The sequence below is a fragment of the Poecilia reticulata genome, chromosome 4 (genome assembly GCF_904066995.2).
Source record: "Poecilia reticulata chromosome 4, P_reticulata-male-v2, whole genome shotgun sequence".
Taxonomy (NCBI): Eukaryota; Metazoa; Chordata; class Actinopteri; order Cyprinodontiformes; family Poeciliidae; genus Poecilia; species Poecilia reticulata.
This window is the reverse complement of record NC_088833.1, coordinates 21653367-21675505: the sequence shown is the minus strand read 5'-3', so window position 1 is coordinate 21675505 and position 22139 is coordinate 21653367. Positions and strand designations below refer to the sequence as shown.

Genomic DNA, 22139 nt, shown 5'->3' with positions numbered 1-22139 from the left:
ATAAAACAAAAGCGTTCAGAAAAATCTTATCAGGTTTTCTCTCAGGACCAATTGTGGACACCAAACAATTGTCTTCCCAACTATCATCCAACTAGCATCTTCTTTTTTTTTTGAATAAAATATTTAATGGCATATTAAAAAACGACACCCCATTTCTTAAGGATTGGTGTAACAACAAAAAAATCCCTTAAAAATTATAAAATAAAAAACAAAATACATTAATAGAGCTCGATACTATAAAATACACAATCTTCCGTTATAACAAATCTCCAAATAGCTACTCAGTAATTTTACAGCTTAAGACAGAAATCTATGTAGCAGTTTGGTGGTGCCGTTTCTCCCTCAAGCCAGCAATTTAAACAGTTTATGAAGAGGGTGTAAGGAGGCTAATAATTTCCAGTCCTGTTCCTTCAGAAGTTCTGAAACAGATAAAAGGTTGGAGCATTTCAGTGACGTTCTCGGCTTCCTTCACCATCTTCTGCAGTGCTATCTTGTGTGAGCCACATTTCACGCAGAATCCCCACTCTAGATGGAGTACGTCAATCCACTCAAACTGAAGATGCTCATATGTTTCTGTAAATTTTGATTATGGCTTGGAGCCAATGAAACCTGGTTTGTTCAGAAAATTTATTTTTCTTTAATACAAAGATACTACCGACCCCTCTATAATTAGAAAACTCCACAAAAGTACATTTAAAAAGAAACTGGTTGTGCCCAAGCAAGTTACTGGAAAACTGAGTGGAAGAAAGAACTAGTAACTGTGTACAAGCACCAGGGACAACCACAGCCTTGGAAGGATTGTGAAGTAAAGCCCATTTGAGAGTATGGGGGAGATTCTCAAGGTGGAGATTATGGCTCTTGGAAGGACTGACTATAAACAAAACAAAAAGTTATAACCAAAATTAAGAATTAAATACTTGAAATGTTACACTGCAATACATATATACATGCAGCTGAGTTTCACTTGTATTATTCAAATCAATTAACTACTATGTTCTAATTGGAGATTTACCTGTACAGTTCTCCCAAATGTATTTAATTGGCAATTAAAACAAATTCAATTTCCAAACTACAATAAATTCTTTTATTAAAAAGACTCCTTTTATTTTTTTATGTATACAATATTCAAAAGCCAGACATTGTAAAAGGTATAATCTGTTGTTAAAAATGGCACATTTATTGCTACATTAATGTTATATACAGGACAAATCTCACCTATTTGTATGTAAATAGAAGAGTGATCGAGTCAGAAAGAAGTCAACACTGTCTTCAACCCAGAATTACAAACTCTGTAAATGTATTCAACACTCATTGGTCGCGTCCCTTTATAGTTCAGCTAAATAATGTAATTAAAAACCTGAAAATGTTTTGCTTGATATAAAATCAGTGTTTGCTATTGTCGAGAGAAGTCCAAACTTTATAAGTTTCTGAAGAAATGAGTGAAATTTGTGCCACTACAAAATTTAGGTGCGTCATTTAGAGACAAATATAAACCACATTTAGACATTTTTCTTTGAAAAAATTTCAGATATCCAGTACACCTACTGATTTTGTGAAAATTAATCTGATATATAAAAAAACAAATCTCAATGTCAAAGTCACAAAAAAACAAACTGAAAATTAAGCTCAGGTCTGATAACAATGATAACTACTGATTATACATATTGAAAGCCACTGCAAACAAGTTATAAAATACTCCTATTCAGATGATTCAGCTAATGCAGGAACAAAAACTCCCTCCCTACATCGAAGCAACACACCCGAAACATGTCTATGCAGATAATGGATCAGAGGATGATGCAGTCTTTTTTTTTTCCTTTTTTTTTTTAAACCTTGTCATGTGAATTTTGTAATTACAGGGTACCTATTAACCTGGACCAGTGACCTTAATGAAAACAGCAGGTTGGACAATGTAATCCAGTTGAACAGACAGCAGAGAAAAAGAAAAACTAAACAAGATCTGCTTAACATTTATTTATTTAACTAGGTACACTGAAAGAAAATCTCTTTATACCATTTAAACTTCTTCCTCAAAAATTGAAAAAAAGCATTTGGAGAAAAGGGAGGATGGGGGTGGGGGGGAATGAACAAGTACCTCTTTAATCTCCAAGATAAATGAAATGATATGGTACACAACATAAAACTGTCTTAAATGGAAAAAAAAAATACAAGTTCAGGCACTGATAAGGCATCACTCTCCCATCGTGACATCTTAAGTCTTGAGAATGAAAAGGCCACACTATTGATTTGTATATGTCTTTTTCTTCATATTTTTTTTCCTTTTTTTTGTAGAAATGAAACACACAAAATGTTCTACCTCCCACTTGTGATTACATGTTGGTAAAAAAAGAAAGAAATAATTAACATGACATGGGAATAACATCACAATAACACTGTTTTGTTCTCAATAATATCCATTACCTTACACCCAAATCCAGACATCTGCCTTTAGACACAGACTTACTTGGTTTAAGGGCAGACATTTAAAAAAAAAAAAAGTGAAAAGAAATTACAATGTGCTAACAAAACCCAGAAACAACTTTGAAAATGAAGGCAAATCCACATTTAGCATGGTAGCTACATTCAAAAACCAGTTGCATAATTACTGTTGGAGACGAGAAAAAAGAAAAATCCCTTCTGATGTTTTGTCACATGACTGTGGCACAAACTCTGTCCAGATATGCCCAAATGGAAAAGAAGGCATTCAACTTAGTAGTTATTGATGTGCCTTTGAACTAAAACTGGGACAATAAAAGGATTTACAAACACGCTCATTGATCATCTTGTCAATCCTTTTCCTGGCATCCCAGTTTAATTTCAAATTAAAATTTGAACATCATTTAAATGTTAAATATCCCCTTATACAGCTCATCTACAATACACTCTAAACTTCAAACTAATATTGCCATTTATGTAAAAAATCTACAATGTATAGACTAACAAAAAATATATATTTTTATATATATTTACTTTTGAAAAATGAAACAGAATAATGTATGAAGTGAATTTACAGGTCACACTTCTCTCAGTAAGAAAGGGGAGAACACGCTGACGGTCGGGAGGAAGGTGAAGGGTTCGTAATTCAGCGGGAATGCTCGTTTAGGAATTACACAAAAGGCTCGTCTGCTTCGACTGAGAGAAGAAAAAAGATCCCTCCTGGATTTGTTTGCCTTTTAAAGTACATGAATAAAAGAAGGGGGGGTGGGAAAGACTCGAGTCCGCTGGCACCGTCAGTAAACCATGTCGAGGAAGGAGCAGCACAAAAAGTGGTGCTGGTCGCTCAGATGATTTTGATGGCTTTAATACAAGACTTTCAGGGACTGAAATGTGACGCAGGTCAAGCCTAAATCTGTACAACTGTGCTTCGTCTCGTCCGTGTATGCTTTACAACACAAAGCAGGACAAAAACCTGAATGCGTGACGGAGGGCTTGCTGGAGAAACGCGAGAACGCCTGGTCAACAAAAGCGGAAGAACTGTTTTTTGTTTTGTTTTGTTTTGTTGACCGACTCTTTCACTTGGACAAATCATAACTTTCTAGGAAGAAGTCTTTGATTCCAAGCCTCCAGATGCCTCACGGGGGGGGGTGGAGGGGGTCTGAGACCACGTCTGGTTGGCGTTCCCATCTTTCAGGTAAGCTGCACTTGAAATGTCAAAAACATCGGGGGGCCGACTCTCCGCCACTTTCCACGCGCTCGAGGAAAAGTCACTGAATTTTGACAGTTCAACTCCAGCTGTGAGTTACATAACATATGTAAGACTGTACCATCACGCTGGGAATGACATACATTTAAAAAAATAACTGCTCATACACATAAGCAATCCCTCACAAATGTTCCTCACATGTAAAGCAATTTGCCTTAATGTCAAATAGAAAACATGTAACAATTAGGCACAAATCCTTGATTTAATTTGTGTTTGTATAGGTCTCCTTTTTATTCCTCCACCAGAGCACCTCTTGGCAGTGTGTGTAGTCCCAAAGTGTTGAAAGGACAAAAAGTACTCTGGTGTTCAATTATCGTGTTGGAAACCAAAAAAAAAGAAAATAAAAATCTTACATGTATAAAACAAACCAAAACTAAAAAAAAAAAAAAAAGTTCTTCACATTTGAGCTTGTAGTCATGGCTGGGAGTGCGAAAAACAGATTGTGTCAGTTTTGGCAGTATGCATGTGAGTGTGTCAATGTGCATCTTGAAACTCGAACGGACAATACACGGACATGTCCACATATATACACGCACACACACACACTGAGAATAATGGGTGGAAGAAATCTGTTAAGGCCACATCCTTTGAGAGCCAGGAAAACACCAGATCTGTAAAGCAATAAAAAATCCAAACACATTAAAAAGCTGGAAAGACGCATAAAAAAAACCTCAGCTAAACAAGTTTATTTTTTTAGCACAATTCATATAAGCATTTTGGATAAGCTGCAGCTGCCTAAGTGATGTTTTACAAAGACCAGTTTATGCTCTATTATAATAATCTAACCTATTGAAAATATGTCATTTATATCAGAGGTAGAAGCAACAATGTATGTGAGAGAGACGTCACTATATAATAGAGATTTTCAAAGATAATTTGGAGCTGACATTTAAAATGGTCATTCGTGCTTTGTTTTAATTTTCAGAATAAATGGCATTTAGCAAGATTTACCATAAATATCTATCTTAGTGTGTGTTCCCTCCAGAATGTAGACACATATCTTAATGGTGAAATTTCTAGGAGACTGCAAACATTCCCAGATTGAGTACATTACATCACATGGAGAAAAAAGTTTCATCCAACAGCACAGAACCACTCTGTATTACAGTCACACTTCCTGCTTCAGGTAAATTTCTTCCTTCTCTAAAGGGACAGACTGAAGATCAGTGGAAGATGGATCCTTCTTCCAAAGTGTAGCTCTCTATTGTAGCAGCATTTTCCTTTTTAAAGTGATTTTTACTCTCTTAGCTTAAGTTTTTAAAACTCGTTTGATACAGAAATTAGAAAATGAAGTGTTCTTCCTGCAGTAACAACTTCCACACTGAAGAGGATTGTGGTTAAGCATGTCACATTTACAGTTTGGAAAAGAGAAAAATAAAGCAAATGTAGTCAAAAGCAAAATTTGCTGCATATCTGTACCATCTGCAGCTCATATTTTCTGCTTGACAGTAATTTTCTTTTGCAGTTCTATTTAAGAATGATGTTTATAAGAATTGTTCGCAAAGGTAGTTCTTTTTAAAAAAATGCCTATTATTGGAACATTTGTTAGCAAGGGTAACAGAATAATTTTATGGATTTGTGTAGATGAAGTATCTTCCTGCACTCTGATCCTTGTGAAAATTCAAAGCATACAAACATTTACGATAACCAGATTGTTTTTTTTTTTTGTTTTTTTTTTGGAAAACCCACCTGGAGTTACATGTGGCCAACTGGATTGTGTCCATCTCCTCCCATGCTTGGGTGGCCTCCTGGGAGCTGCATGGGTGCCTCCCCCACCACCCCGGAAACCTTCTCCTCCTCGCGCCTTTTTAAACACGCCGCCTTGGGATTAAGGTTGCGCTCTGACAAAGGGAAAGCAGAAACGCACCTCACAATGAAGAACTAAACCGGTCTCCGGCGGCTCATGAACACGTCGCTTCTAAGAACTCACCTCTGACTTGTTGTTCTAAATTGAGGATGACGTTGACCGCTTGATGGAGGATGAGGAGTTTGGTCTGAGGTTTGTCGTGGCTGAGGTGCAGCTGGCACATCCTCCCGAGCTCCTTGAAAGCCTCGTTGATGTCCCGCACTCTGAGACGCTCCCGAGCGTTGTTGGCCACTCGCCGTTCCCTCTCCCGCTCCATCTTCACCTCAGGGGGAACGTCCTCGTCGTCCTCGTTGTCCTGACTGCTAAGAAATACAAACGGAGCGGTGATGCTTGTTGATGTACCACATAAGAGTGTCACACAAACAGAAATATTGTGCTAAAATCTTATTTTTTTTTACCATCTGCTGTTTTTCTAGAAGACTATTTGATTGTAACTGGCAAGAAATTAACAGCTTTTAGTTAGTTACATGATTTAAAACATTAATGGATCTGCTAAACATAAAATAACTTTATCCTTTGCCAACCTTTGGAAAATGTCCAACAATGCACTCAGGCATGCCTGTGACAGTAATTATATAAATATAAATGGAAAATATTATGTGCTTTAGATTTAGTGAGCCAGTATACAGTTAGCAAGTTCCCTCCCAATACAATATTTTGTCAAACAAGCTGTGGCAAGAAGCTCTTGGTCATGCAAGTGGAAGTTCAACTTAAAGGTGAAGAGGATGGGAGAAACATAAGTTCCCTTCATTGTGTGTTTGAGCCTTTTAAAATGCAGAAAAAAATACTCTAAAACTATACAAGAAGAATTTTAAGCCCTTTTAGAGTAGAGCAGGTCCTGGTCCTTACCCTGCTTGAACATCAAAGATAATCAAAACACCATTGGACACATGCATAACGGGTAATTTTAATAAGCAATCATAATAAGAGTTTGATTGCTCTTCCAATGATAATTGAGAAGTCCATAAACATTCCTATCAGGCACATTCATAGATTTTCTTAGATGGAAATCTATGAATCATTTAGTTGCATCACAAAAAATATATAATTAAAAAACATTGTAAATAAAGGAGCCATCCGAAAAGCATCATTTCCAGGTTAGGATGACCACTTCGATAAATTCTCGGTGGTTCATATTTTGTGATATGTGTCACAAAAAATTCATGTTGATATGTTTTTGTGATGTATAATTTATTTATCCACATGTTGTTGTTTTGTTTTTTTTACCAATTATATCATTTCTGTGAAGAAAAAACGTGGAAAGTACTTTTAGAATTTTAAACACCAAGTGAAAACATTTCTTGGAGAGTTGATTTCTAAGATTCTAAGACACTAAAAGTTGATCTTCTGTTGGAGAAACTTACTCATCTTTCTGGTCTGATAGGCCAGAGAGCATCTGGAGGGTCAACGCCTCCTTTCTGAAAACGTGACATGAAGGGAGGGGAGGGGAGGTTGACAATGTTAAAACACCTAGCATAGCCTGAACAATCAGCGGGAAACACAGGAATTGTTAATTAACCCTTAGATAACTTCAATCTGGAGAGTTGCAACTGAAACATAAAAGTATCACATCACTTTCTGTGCCATCATACTTAGTTGATGGGAAACCTTCTTCTATTGTTCCATAATACACGTGCATTGCAAAAGAATAATACACATTACTAACTAAAGGTTCTGAAGAAGCCAAATTGAAGGTTACCTTGTTCGATTACGTGCTGCCTTGGAGTCCTTCTTTTCCTCCTCCGACTTGTCTGCAATAGATGAGTTTTCATCATCCTCTTTGTCTTCTCTTTTGATGTCTGAGCTGCTGGAAGAGTGAGCTGACCGGGCCAAACCTCCAGGGAGACCTGAAGACAAGCATACAAATGCTTACTAGCCATAGTCGAGAAACTTGGTTAAAAAATAAAAAGAGGACATGTAATGTAACAAAAATAAATAAATTAACAGTTTATCTCACTAGTGAAGCCTTCTGGTTGGCCAACGGATGGCGTGGGTCCAGTGGCGTGATGGCCATGCAGGAGAGTGCTGCTGGGAGGAAGTCCTGTGGGCTCCTCATGCTTCCCTCCCTGCTGATCAAAGCGGAGCATATTAATGTCAATCTATCAACAGTTAGCTAGAGTGCTTTGGTAATTTTTTATGGGGGAGTAAAACATACATTTAAATTTAATTGACCAAGTTATATTGTAAGAAAATTATTCTGCTTCTTACAATATAATCTTTGGCCAGCAGATGGCAACAAAGACGACGTGCTAAACTCTTTTTTTTCCCCCCTCTTCAAATACTATTGAAAACAATGATGCACATTTTTTTACATAATGGAGTGCAGAGCTAATTAAATTGATTACATAACTTATTGCTTAGTATAAAGTATTTAATTTGATTTATTTGTAAATTGTTGCAATGAGACTGTTTAAAAACTGAACCATTAGTAAATCTTAAAAGGAACATTATCGTCTCAGAAGCATCTAAACCACTGAACTTTTACTCATCCTCTATGAGAGTACACTCATTTCTAGCAGAGATATTTTGGTCGATGTAATCCTTTTAGCAGCTGAAAACATAAAAGACAGAACAAATAGAGGAAAAATGACTCACCAAAGCAGGATGTCTGTTGCTGAGAGCAAGGCTGGCATTGGGGAAAGCTGGGGAGAGGCCTCCAAGGCCCCCGTTGTGCACTGAGGACAGCAGGCTGTGCATGTCAGAGTGAGCGCCTTCTAACGCTGGGCTCTGGCCCACAGCATGACTACGCAGCACGTGGATGGCCTCTTCCAAGCGGTCCTCCATTTTATTCTGCTGCACAAGTTCATGAAATGTGACCATTAGCATAACAGAACTATAAGAACATGATCTTAGGAAAGCTACAACCTTCACAAGCACATTCAGTTTTCTCATATCACTACAAAATTGCATTTGCCATTTAAAAAAACATACAAAATAAAATAAAAAAGTTCAGATTTTGATCAAAAAGAGATTACCATAGTTTATCACAGATAACTCCCACATCATCTTCATTCAGTATAAATACAAATAATTTTTTATGTACAAACTAAAGTTAACTAAATAGCATTTGTTCACTTCAATTGTTCAGTTTCTTAGCACTGTTGCCGCTTTCCAGACAAACAAAATTGATACAGAAGTAAGATTTCATTCAAGTGTCACAAATCAGGAAACAAAACAAGGCTGAAGCTGTCTTCCAGTTCGGATCTGCAATACCTAGACATGTCACATCAAGACTGGCTTTATCTTAGACTAAATATATTGAAAGCAAAGTGTTTAGTATATAATGTAAACTGTTTAACACTGAGACCAGATCCATTATAAGAAGCCCGAGTTCAGTTTTAAACCAAGAGATAAAGTGCATTTATCTGTGACTTCCTGATGCCAAAAGCATCAAGTCTTGCATATAATACATGTAGGACATAATCTACCCAAAACCCTCAAACAAAACCGCATACCGTAACTTTGTGACCCTTTAATGCTTTAAAATAACTTTTGGTGAAGTAGCGAAAGATGTCAACTTACCAGTGTGTGTGGTTGCCCTTCATAGTTGGGTGTGGTTGGTCTTTGCCACTGAGACTGAGCTCCTGCAGAGATAATATTCAATCATGTTACGAGTCAGTTCTTTAATATAAACACCAGATGGAGCTGCAGACACATTTTTTTTCTGGTCATATCTACTGTAAATGATGGTTGAGGTTTACCTGGGATGGCCTGGGGAGATCCAGGAGTGGAAGGAGCCGAAGAGAAATTATTACTGTTGTGGTCCGATGGGTAAATCTGAAAGGTGTAGTCAATATAAATCAGAATTTGAAATATCTAAATATCTAGTCAGTGTGAACTTATTAAAAACGGAACAAAAAGAAAGAAGAAACTCACAGAAGCAAGAGCTTTCCCAATCTCATCTCCTGAACTGCTTGCTGTTGTGCCTCGGGTGGCTGCAGAGAAAATAAATAGATTAATAAATAAGAACAAACTAACAGCTGTAGCCTTTCGACAGATCAGCTGAAGATGCTGTCCAGAAACTTGGGTGCTTACCCATGATGCCCTCTCCATTAATGGTGGATGTGTGGTTGTAGGTGGTGGGGGCAGAGTGGAAGCCGTTGACTTCACTGCCAGGCAGAGAATAGTTCTGTTGGATCAGAGACAGAGAGTGAAGCTTCAAAACAAGTACAAAATAAATAACCAAATAATACACCGCATTATAAAGGTTGCTTTTAAAGAAAACAAAAAAGAAACATTGCAATTGTAAATATTGCAGTGACGATAGGTGAAATTTGAAAGCTTGAGGAACAATGAAGCACAAACCCACCATTCTGTCCTGTGGGTTGATAGCTGGGAAAGAGCCTGGCTGACCAATGTGAGGAGAGTTACCCAACATCCCAGAATAGCCAGAAGATGACCAGGGGTCTTCTGAGGGATGGGAAATAATATTTGAAAGTTTATTTCAAAATTGAACAGAGGTCAACATTACACAAGACGACGTTTCTCGAAACGTTACCTTGCATGTAGAAAGTGCCGGGATAGACGGCGCCAGGTTTGGCACCAGGATACCCTCCGTTGTCCCTGGCAAACTCATCTCCGGATGTAGAAGCATAGACCTAAACGAACAAGCATGCAAGTTGAAAAACAAAAAACAGCTTAAAAAAAAAATTTAACTACACAGTGTCAACACATTTAAAAGAGCCACTGGTAAATCCTGGTTTTTATTTTTGTGTGTGCAACCCTAGGTTTGGTCTCTGTTTAAGAATTAAAACTTACCAATGAATTCAAATGTTACAATATTAAGACTGCAAATATTTCCAGTTCCTCGGGTTGAGAGTGCTTTTGAAGCATACCAGAGTTTCATCCATAAAACACAGTAACTCAGTAACTTCTACATCTGATGCTGCACACTGCTAGCCAGCTGGCAGCCAGACAGAGGCTACACATTTTCCTCACAAAAAAAGACAAATTTAGCTGTTGGGAAACATTTGCAGCTGCACCAAACAAGCTGGTAAACAGAGGAAACTAAACATCTTTAAAAAGGCAGCTTTTAATAGGCCTGATTGTTTTTGCTTTTAATGTTGTTGAAAGAACCAAGATGGCAAGAGAGGTCAAACTCAACCGACTGCCATTACGACTCACGTAGGGGTGAGCCGGTTTCCAGGCTCAAAGGTGTCGTGTTGCGATTAGATAGGGTCGGTGTGACCAGCCGGCAGGTAGAATTACAGCAAAAACACACCAAAACCCAGGTGGATTGCTGCTTCATGCACATTATTCAGCAGGTCGCTCTGATGTCGTCGAGACAGACCAGGAGTTCGCTGAACTCAGAACTGAACTGTTAAGGCGTCAAACACCAAGGATGGGTTTTATCTATGATAATAATAATTAATATTCAAACAGTATCAAAAGCTTAGTTCTTCATCATTACAATTATGTATATTATTTCTGTATGTTCAAATAACAAAATGTATTTACAATAAAACAATGAAGATAACTGGAAGTAAAATCAGACAGTGGGACTTAATGAAAGATAGTTTTTTAAAAATAAGAAGGTGCAATAGAAATAGATTTATTTTTCTTAAGTACGTATTATTTAGGAATTTGTCTTGCTTAAATTTTTTAAATTGTATTATCCACATCATCTACCCAATGTCATTAGAATGGGTGAAGTTAAATTCATTTGGACGTCAGCATTGTATCTCCAGAGCTTTAATCTGGTCAAACAATAAGTGGGAACATATAGGACAATTTGTCTAAACTTGGACGTACTCAGCAGCTTTATTTCTTTATTTTTCTTGGCTCATCAGCTTTTCATGCACTTGTGCTGCTTTCTGATCCTTAAGACTACTTTAGCCACTGAAAACTTTTATAACCTGTTTTATTAGGGGGTAAGCAGACATCGCACGCATCCACCAGCTTTATTTTGAAATCGAAGTGCAGACAGAGCCGGCCAATGACTGGACCCCAACCTGTTGCCACACACAGGCTGCAGGGACGGGACTTGAAGATCACACCGATTTGGATGAAAAATAGCATGCCAAAATAGAAATAAAAAATAAATAAATAAACATTATGTTTCAACTAAAATCATGCTGTTGACTATATCAATTTCTCCTTGGATGATGTCCTCTGGTTCTAAAAAAGCATGTCTTCATTTTTAAAACCTCATACGTACAGAATATGGCCAACCTCATCTGTGATGAGCAGGATTGAGCAACAGTGTTAAGCAACCAACTGCAATACAGCTACCCAAGCTAATCACCCAACAAACATCACATTGTTAGACCTTCAGAGTTCATCTATAAAGACCACAATGGAAAAAAGTTACAATATTAAGTTTATGTTTCTGATTAAACGTTAAAAATAACCAATAAAGGTTGTAGAAAACAATATTATAGGTAATGTCGGTGTTACATGATTTTATATATTTTCTTGGTGACATTTTAGTGGAAATATCATGCACTCAAGAGTTTTAAAGACCTGGAATACAGGGGAAAAAACCAAACAATTTCCTGCTGACTAAATGATTTCAGTTAGCCTTGGACAACTATTGGATCACAGTGGCCTCAAACGGCCACAAGATGGCATGAGGGAGTCTGCTGGAGGTGGTGGAGGAAGCGAGGCCAGCTCCTCGCCTGTAGAGGAGACCACAGTGGCCATGGCATGCTGGGTACAGCGACGGCTTGAATCCCAGTGCACAGTGAGCATTTCCTCTAGCTCCTAGGACCCCAGTGACATCGCACTGCCAGGCCCGCAGCCCCTCCCTGTAACACGCTCAGTATCAGCTCGCGCGCATACCATGCATTTAGTGAGCCAACACACCCATTCATGCACAAACCAAAAAAGCAATGCACGGAAAAACAAAGCCGAAATCCTGCGCATGAAATCGCATGAACATCCTTTCTAAATGTTGGCGAAACTAAACTGGCAATAAAGACTGAGGACGGACACAGGAAGTCCCTGGTTTCCATTCACCCTCATGTGCCACTCACTCACTCACTCCTCTTCCTCTGTACTACATGGCAGATACAGGAAAAGGGAAGAGAATGAAGGCTATGCTGCAAAGAATGCTAATCCAGAAAAGGGATTTTTTCTGTAATTTGATTTAACAAGGAGAAGTGGAAAGGGAATGGAGAGATGCACTTCTAATTACAGAGCCATCTGCCTGTTCCTGGACCGCATCCAACTCCACAGGCAGCTGGGCTGAGGAGAGGGAACGAGTGGAGGGAGAGAGAAAGACAGAGAGCGAGCGAGCAAGCGAGAGAGAGATGGGGGCTGGGATCCAGTCAGCGAGAGAGACGGAAAGAGAGGGAGAGAGACGGGGAGAAACTGTGGTGGGTAGGGGGTGGTAAAGGGGCAAGGATGAGGATTGAGAGGGGAGAAAAAAAAATTAAGGTCCTGATGATATATGAAATGGGTGGAGAGATAAGGGGTGATCGGGGGACAGGGGACGGTAATCTAAATGACTTAAACAAAGCTTGATACGGCCAAGGGAGTGTGAAGGAAACGGGGGATTTAAAATGATCACGGTTAATTCGGGGGGAAACATGATGGAGATGGCTTCATTTAACAATAAGCTTTGAGTTGTTCTTTCACCGGGAACAATGTCCTGCGAATCCTGCTGCTCTAGACGGGAGCACAGAGCCGCACAATGACAGGCACTGCCGGGTAATTGTATTCTCAGGGAAGAAAGAGATTTATAGGGTAAAATCCTTAACTAATACGGGTTTAATGTGATTCAGGTTATGACCGTGCAAAGGCCTCCGCGCACATACACGGGAAAAAGAAAAAAAAAAAAAGGTTTATTGCTAAAGGTGGGGAATCGATGAAGATTAACATCAAACTAACCTACAAGCGCTTATATTCAACCACAAAGGTTTGTGGGTAGGAAAAGGGACAACTAGGGGCCAGAAGAGATGCAAATGTTTGTGTGTTTTTGAAACATAAGCGGGGGAAGGGTTTACAGGAACCGAGTGGATGCGTAAAGTTTTTGGATTCAAAGCAATGTTGTTCAAGCTATAAAAGTAGATAGAGGAAAATGGATAGTTTGGTAAGGTAAAAAAGAAAAGGAGGAGGGTAGGAGGGTGGAAAGAGACCACAGGATCATCAGTCATTAATCTGGGCTCAGACACGGGGCTAAGAGGCCTCGCAAGCACTGCGCCTCACAACTGGGTCACTCGCAGGGGGGAGGCCCACCCAGGCCATCATGTGGTGCAGCGTAGGCGGAGGTGAGGCAGGGGTGGGGGGTTCACACAAACAGACATCATCATTCGCACCGAAACCCACACAGCCCCATCGTTCGTGTTGCTAAAGAGAACGACGGAGGTTCAGAGAAGAAACAGAAAGTGTTGGCTAGACGGGGTTCGCACCCAAACATCTGACGTGGAAAGCGCCACAGCGTCCCCACGCACAGGTTTCCAAGGCCACTTCAACACAACACTTACAGGTGGACAGCGGCAGCTGTGTTGCTAAACAGCAGCTTCACTCGTGTAAAACAAAACTTTTAAATACGGTGACTTGAAGAACTCATCAGATTCCACACACTGAGCATAAACTAAATATACTACAAATAATTAATGCAAACAGTTGGAAAAGTTGGTGCCTTCCAAAAGCATTTGTAGCACTTTTCCACAGTTTTGCTATGCTGCAAACACAAACTTCAAAGTGTTGAATAGAAATCTTAAGATAATCAAAAAGAAACATCATTGTAAATCACAAAGGGGAAAAAAGGCTTTAAACATTGGTAAATAAAAATTCAAAAAATCTACATGTACTAGACACATGTATTCATTTCTAAGTGAAAGTATCTGAAGTTCAATTTGCTCACCTTTCTACATGTTCTCAACTTAGTTTAGATCTTTACTTGGAGTAGGCCATTTTAACATGAAACTGTTCACCCCATTGAGGTTCTATGTGGATGTTTAGACTTGTCCTCCTAGCAGCTGAGTCTCTGACCTGGGCTTCAGACTTTTGTCATCTGTGACAGGCTTTCTTCAGGCATGGTTCTGTATTTAGCTCTGTTCAAGACGGATCCCCCAGCATGATGCTGCTCCAGGAACAATGTGTTCAGGATTTAGTCCAGTGCTAGTTTTTTTTTGCAGGTACGGTAAATGCACTCGTCTTTCTAAGTTCCAGTCAGGCAATATTCTGGAATGCTGCATTATAACCTTACCCCTCATAAAGCATCTCAACATCTTCATCACTGACCTGCCTGCTGTTTCTTAAAGCTTAATGATGCCATTTGTTCAGAAATGTTCTCACAGACCTCAGTGATTAAATTACACATAAGCAGACACTATTTAATAATTGGGTCACTTCTCAGTACAGCTGGTAGCAACTGATAGTACCGGGGTGTAACAGGATGAAGTGAGCTCAATTCAGACACATGCAAATAATGCAACAATTTTTTCTAATTTAAAACACTTAATTTAGAGCTTTGTATCAAAATGATTCAAATTAAACATTATCAGGAAAATAAACTGGAAGAAATTACAATTTTGGATTTAATCGTGCAGCTCACTGCTACCTAAGAACTTCTTGATGAAAGTACAGCAGTTCATAGTAATGACACAGTATTCAGACTGGACTTAATAAAAAGATCCAACTAACAACCTGCTAGTCCGGGGGTGGGTTGGCCGTTTTAATCCTGCATGTCGTAGGTCAACACACACACCTGATTACAACCAATCAATTCTTTCCTCCTCCAGCGTTCTGTGTGACCCTACTAATGACCCATTCATGCAAATCAGGTGTGTTCAAGCAGCAAAACATCCAAACCATGCAGGGCACTGGCCCACAAGGACTTTAAGTCATTGTGTGTTAGGGTTAACACTCAAGTGTCCTGCAAACTTAAAAAAGAAATCCACTATTGCTTAAGACATTTAAGAATCAATTTGAGCAGGAAAAAAATGGGCAAAGCTTGTGTTTTTGCTTACTTCATTTTGATTTGTAGATTTTCCAACTAAAAGCACTTTATTTTTGTTATAAACCGTTTAAGCAGGCAGGCAGGCTGGGTATGAGTGCACATGTCAAACCTAAAATGTGACTCTGATTCATGAATGGGCAGGAACCTGATTCAGTTCAATAAAATGAGTAACGGTGACTTGTATTTGCAGCTATGTGCGACTGCCGTCATCCTCCCATCGGCTGCTATTACCTCTGGGCATGCTGACAAAAAATGACACAAGTTACAGTCAGGCATGCCATCACCAGAAACTTTATCCTGCTTGGACGAGAGCTGAGGTTTTGAGAGATTTAAGATGTTAAATGCTAATCATGAGCTTATCTAAGTTACCACATTATGAACTGTAGGAGTAAATGAAGCATTTTTTTGGAGAATGACTTTAAAAACCAAATACAATATTTACATTTACACAAAAAAGAAGAACTTTGATAGCTAAAAACCTTCATTCCACCAGAATATACCTGATTTTTCCAGCTTCAATTTTGCGTTTTGTTCTTTTAGGAAAACGGAAAGAAATAAAACTAAGCTGGGAGAAAATGTGAATATTTTTCCAATCATCGTTTTCTTTATAAATATCCGTCTGGGTCTATAAAACACTGAAAATCAAATTTTATACTTTTCCAGACTGCATAGGGACCATGTTTTACACGTTTATCCAGTTCAGATCAGGCTGTTGAAAGAAATCAGTTCATAAATTTGTCAAACTACTACAAGATAAGATAAAAGTGCCCGACTGCATGGAAGACAAGCATCTCAAACACCACTTAAGAACACCTGACTGCAGCAACAACCACAACAATGATGTGACTGGCAGCTCTCTGAGTGCATGTCTGAGCAGACGGTCTTTACTCCCGTCTGCTACAGGACGGCTCAATGCGGGGCGGGGGAGCCGCAGGATATGCACGCAGAAAAGAAAACGGGCAACTGGCTGAGGAGACGAGAAGAAAGGAGTTCTCACCGAGGACGGCAGGCCAGGGGGTTTCCGAATCTTCTTTGGCTGGGTCTCTGTATACAGAACATTAAAAAAAAAAAAAAGAAAATCACATCAGAATAATAGTTAAAACAAAAATAAGAACTGCAAACATAAATTAAATTTAAGGAAACATTATGCAGGGTTATGTCCTTGATTTAGTTTCAGCAATTCTGAACAAGCTGTCGCAAATGTGTCAGTGACAAAGTGTTTCTCTTTCTTCATCTATAACCAGAGTAAAGCTGATTGAAAATATATCCATTTCTAGTAAAAGACCAACATAAAATGGCCGCTACCATTTGGATTTTAAGACATGCACTTATTTAATTCAATTTAAAACCAGACTGACAGGTCCCAATCATACCAAGTTAAACAATTTAGGTTGAATCTCATTCGTCACATTTGTTTTTGTTTTTATTGTGGTAAGCCTTTATTTTCTTTGGTGTTTTCCATTTGTAATTAATTATACAAACACATAAGAAAAACCCCCAGAAAAAAACAAAGTCTCCCTTGATGTATTATGAACATATAGTCATGGTGAAATAAATACATGTAGAAAGTATTTATTTTGTACACGTTTGTACATGTTTGCCAGTTTGTTCATAATTGACTCCGATAGATGACGAGCAAGTCTGTTAAAAGACCTAAAACTGTCTCTATGAAGGCATCGCGCCACAATGTGCAGATTGATGCCCTTTGTTGATGTTTAAGAAAACTTGGTTAAATGCATAAATAAGAAGAATCTTGTAATTCCTTTATTTTTCTGTTTGATTAAAAACTCTCTCAGCACATTTTTTTAATCATTTACTCACAGAAAACAGACTCTTCATAAGAATACTTCTTATACACCTATAGCATATTGATGTATGTTAGTATCCAGGCAATACATTGTTATCTAAGCAAATGTAAATAAATTAAAGAAAATGTATAACATCAATGGGGCATAATTGGTAGTTTTTCCTTACATATTCATATCTTCTGCAGTACTGATACACACTTCCATGAAATATAAGGTCATATTAAATCATCTCAAACCCGTGTATCTGATCTTACAGCAGCCTCAGATCTTTCAGCGGATAATTTTAACTAGGTATCAAGGGAAGAGGGAAGAGATGGGTTTTATCTTTTTGATCAAATCTGGTAAAAATGTAATCTTAACATTTGGAAAACAGACTTCGACATCTTTATGTGGTAAAGAAAAAAAAGAGGGGGAAAAAAAATCAAAGCTTTAATAGCACCAAGGAATGTTTATTGGATTTTATTTCATTTACCTAAGCCTCCTTCAGGCGGCCTTCTCCGGGGGTTGTTGGGATATGATGGATAAAACTGAGAGCCTGACTTTATGCCAGAGGGAGACAAAGCATCTGGACTGGGCATTGCTATGTCACTTGGAAATAAACCAGGCTAGAAACAGAGAGAGCAAATCTTTTACCAATAACATGCGTGGGGAAAGAACAACAAAAAACGTCAAACTCTCTTCTAAGAAACAAAGACGGTTGTAAATTCAAAGCGTCTGAAAAGAGAACTGAGAAAATGGAGCTTCCTTTAGCGATTCAGCACTGAATTTAGTTTCTACTTGTATGGCCTGTCAGAGACATGCAAGGACTGTGAACGGTGGAACATACCTGGCTTACGAAGGGAGTGTATGGTGGCCTCTCGTTTTTACCTACAAGAAAAAAAACATGCTTAAACTTTGGCGTAATTAGAGCAGATTGCTCAAAAACACTCGGATGCAATGATGTGTGATAACAGAAATGAAAAGTAGGTTTTCATAAGTAGAAACTGTTCAGGGAGGCCTTCCCCCTTTTTCAATCCGCTCAGCTGCATAAAGCCGCCCGCCAGACAAAACCCCAGGGAGGGTTTCTGCTTCAGCACCCTAACATCCCCAACCCTCAACGGATGAACACAGACACACACACACACACACACATATACAAACATATATAGGACTATGAATGCAGGCACACATACACGTTTCACTACAAAACTATTTTTGTAGTGAAAAAGTACAAATTGCCATCTAATCAAAAGGCCTGACAGTAAAATGTAGGGTCAGAAAATTAGGTAGTAGATGTAGAAAAGTAAATTAAAGGACATACCTGCAATCCCTGAACTAATAAATGGGGAGGACAAGCCTTCATGTTCACTGAAATGGGATCCCTCTCCATAGCTCTGCAGGATCAATGGTACAGAATATAACTCAGGTTCAAGTTTAAATGTCTGAATAAGTTTGTGTTTTTAAGTACAAGTCAAGTCTGAAGTTTCTCATGGACAGTAATAAATGCTGTTCAGACTGCTTAATGCCAGTATTTATGTAGGTTGGTTGTGCATTCATATTGTTGAGCCGCTGTGACAATTTCTGATGTTGCCAGACATGCTGGTAAAAAAAAAAAAAAAAAAAAAAAATTAACTGATGTAATGATAAGAACTACGAGCAACATCAACATCAAGCCCCATCACATCTTCAAAGTACGCGTGTTGTTTCTTGAGCACTCCAGTTCTAAATGGTGTCTGGTTTGGAGTTTACGGTGTTCCAGGTCCATACTTTCGCCATGGTGTCAACATCTTGATCTTTAGGATCAACTGACCATCAGAAAATTAAACTTTAATGCTCCTTATGTGTCCCGAAGTAGTCAGATGATTATTAATCACTTAATCAGACAGTAGGTCAAACCAGAGTTTCACTTTCTGCTTCTAGCAGCCTGCATTCCGAGGTGAGCAATGTCTCCAATATTTGTTTAATTTTTTCAGGTCAAGTTGATTCCTGGGAATTATTTGAAATAAACTATAATAATTACCTAACTTCAAATGCAAATATGTGTTTATGTTGTAAAAAGCTTAGTAGAAGTAGTTTAATTTCTAACAGAAAAACATACCAAAGAATCCCAAAACAAATACCTTTAATTATAAAGTATCATTAATGTATTTATATATTCAAGGCTTCTTAGTCTCTGCACTCAAATTTACCACTTCCACTCTACATAGCGCAGTATGCAGTATTCAAATGTTTTAATTATTTTTACTGTGCCGTTGTCATCAGGTACACTGTAATTTCTGGACTATTGATTGCTACTTTTTTCACACGTTTTGAACAGAGTGGCTTAAACAATGATGTTGCTAATATATGGATCATCAAAGGGTTTCGACAGGCTGGACTGCTGTGTGATGAAGAGGACAGCACAAGCTCAAGGGCAAATTTGCCTCGAAACGAAAGTGACATTGAGAGCGACAACGAAAGACAGACTGAGGAAGTGCGTGACGAAGTAATTTTGATGCTTTTCTATCCTGACACCAAAAAGATGACTTTAATAGTTTTAGTGCACTGGAGGAAGATGAATAATGGCAATCTATGACTGTTTCTGCTAGGCAACTATTTTTTTAAGCATCCATGCTCAGGCACTGTTTGGAAAAAGCATTTATGGTATGGATTTTTGTATCTTACCAGAATGTATTTCATTAAAAGTAAAAACCTTTTGGGGTAAGTATCATGTTAAAACTTGAACACCTGTGGCATATAGATATCCTATCATATAGACACCTATAATGGTAAAAAAAAATCTCTTTTAAAGTTAGTGGATGTGTCTTATATTCAGGTGCACTCAACAGTCCGGAAATGATGGTAAACAATTCAAGGTACAAGCTTCAAGGTAAGCCCAGTAAACTTAAACATAAAGAGGAAAGGACAGTGTAGTTAGTAAATGCAAGAGAAAATTGAACATGTGAAAAGAAAACCCAGAAAAGCTTTCATTTTGATGATACTGAAAGTGTCTCTGTAATGATGCTGAGAAAATAACATGTCAGATGAAAGTGAAGAAGAAAATATGCACACTTCTATCAGTGCTGCACATGTATTTTTACTGTTAATATTAGTTCAATAGTAGCAACAAAAAAAAAAAACATGTAAGCTGCTAATAACTCCTTTTACTGGCTCTGACTGTTGAGAAACATTACAGAGCTAATCTGTGCTGTGTGTGACGTTACCATGACTACCAGCCATTTGTATACACTATGGTAATTCAGAAGGACAAGAATCGCTGAAATGATGCACAATTACTACCTTACTTTAATATCTAATTACATTCAACAGATTCTTATTGATTCTTGAGAATTAGGAGCAAGAGTGCAAGTCAAGTCTGAAGTCTTTGTTTTTGCATCTTAACCGGAACTGGAAGCCAAGCTGCGGAGTTGACTCCCCATCCCTGATGACATGCAGAGGGTAACACGTCTAAATACAGAGCCATCCTCATGTTGTCAGTTTTCCTATGTACCTTAGCAGTTATCTTCCCTCGGTTTCTCTTTCTAGCTAACGGGAGCAATGCCAAACAAATCTGCATCAGCTCGAGGGATTCAGACTGACTTTCTTAATTATCAACTTGTGGTAATCAAAGCTTTCTGCATCTATTTCACCCCCTGTACTTTGTATTTACAGACCGGTGCCAAGACAGTTAGGCTGGATGTGAAGCTGCAATTACCGCTGGGCTTCAACAGAGGTTCTGAGCTACAAGGGTGCTTGCCAATGCAGGATCCTGGGCCAAGGTTATTAGGTGGAAAGCAAAAAGAAAAAAACACTACCACTGCAAATCATATATGGCACACTGCTGTGGCAGTTTTCAGGAGGGAGGCTGTGCATTTTCAGTTCTGGTTGTGCGATTAAATGAATACATGCGAGGGTGTCGGTATCAACGCATCTGGTATTACTCCTTAGATATGCAATTTTAAATTCAGGTGCGACTAAATCTTACCCGTCCTTGGGTGGTGAATGAGGGACTGTTCTGTTCTGTGGAGCCCCAGGATCCAGAGCCACTGCGCTCATCTATTGCTGGGGGGGGGGAATAAAAGATGTTGAGTTGCAAACAGTTAGGACTGACAGGTTAGACACAAACAGCTTAATATTAACCCTGTTTTGGATTACCAAAGATAATAAGACTATTAATAATATTGCAAGAAAAACATGTTTAAAATGCAATGTTCCCATTAGAGTTCATTATGGTTGCTGAATACCATAAAATTAACCATTTACTTCCTAATGTAATGCATGAGGTACAATGTTATCTATGTCACATTTAATTATTCCAAGTAAATTTCCCCCAAACAAAGCAAAATGTGAAGGAAAAGACTGAAGCATAATGGTAGAGGTAAAGAAAGAATTCAAGTGTGGCACAAAGAAAACACAGTCGAAGACTGGTGGAGCAGAAAACTCCAAAATACCCCCATCATCCCCTTCTCCCCGTCTAATGCACTAATGCTATCCAGGCTCTCTGGAGACACAAGGCTTAATTGCATGCTGATTTGCATAATTGTGCATATTAATGCAGTTTCCTTATGAATATTCATACTGCGCCTTTGATTTTTGCCTAATTAAAAAAATGTGTGTGAGAAAGCAAAGCAGCGAGCGAGTGGAAGGAGAAAGCAAGGAGACGAAACGAGAGGGAGGCAGGCAGTCAGGAAGGGGAGTGAGACAGGGTCTGGGTGAGATCAGCAGCCTGGTTGACGAGTGAGAATGAGCGATGAGGCTAACAGAGCGGTGCAAGCACCTACACACGCTGCGACAGCCGTGATCTATGGGGCCGATGCCAGTGGCATGGAGAATCAGGCGAACGGGGAGGAGAGGGGGGACCTTAAAGGATCAACCGTGCCCACCTTCAGATCGGCT

General features: G+C 38.7%; 1 protein-coding gene across 5 annotated transcripts in view; it reads right to left on the bottom strand.

The window, feature by feature from the left end:
• Positions 1 to 1959: 1959 nt before the first annotated feature.
• tcf3b (transcription factor 3b) overlaps positions 1960 to 22139 on the bottom strand; it is a 30593-nt gene continuing 10413 nt past the window's right edge. Inside the window, exons 3-20 of one of the 5 annotated variants that reach the window (XM_017304467.2) lie at positions 21229 to 21305; positions 18586 to 18658; positions 18112 to 18152; positions 17758 to 17890; positions 16475 to 16521; positions 10069 to 10168; positions 9880 to 9980; positions 9606 to 9699; positions 9447 to 9505; positions 9272 to 9347; positions 9093 to 9154; positions 8166 to 8360; positions 7528 to 7639; positions 7270 to 7417; positions 6935 to 6988; positions 5634 to 5872; positions 5393 to 5544; positions 1960 to 4314 (exon numbers count right to left, since the gene is read on the bottom strand). In XM_017304467.2, coding sequence (XP_017159956.1) covers positions 5399 to 5544; positions 5634 to 5872; positions 6935 to 6988; positions 7270 to 7417; positions 7528 to 7639; positions 8166 to 8360; positions 9093 to 9154; positions 9272 to 9347; positions 9447 to 9505; positions 9606 to 9699; positions 9880 to 9980; positions 10069 to 10168; positions 16475 to 16521; positions 17758 to 17890; positions 18112 to 18152; positions 18586 to 18658; positions 21229 to 21305 — 1757 coding nt within the window. In that variant the 3' untranslated portion in view covers positions 1960 to 4314; positions 5393 to 5398. Of the gene's footprint in view, positions 4315 to 5392; positions 5545 to 5633; positions 5873 to 6934; positions 6989 to 7269; positions 7418 to 7527; positions 7640 to 8165; positions 8364 to 9092; positions 9155 to 9271; positions 9348 to 9446; positions 9506 to 9605; positions 9700 to 9879; positions 9981 to 10068; positions 10169 to 16474; positions 16522 to 17757; positions 17891 to 18111; positions 18153 to 18585; positions 18659 to 21228; positions 21306 to 22139 lie in introns of all 5 variants that reach the window. The other 4 variants (XM_008407138.3, XM_008407137.3, XM_017304468.2 and 1 more) reach the window with 4 other exon arrangements.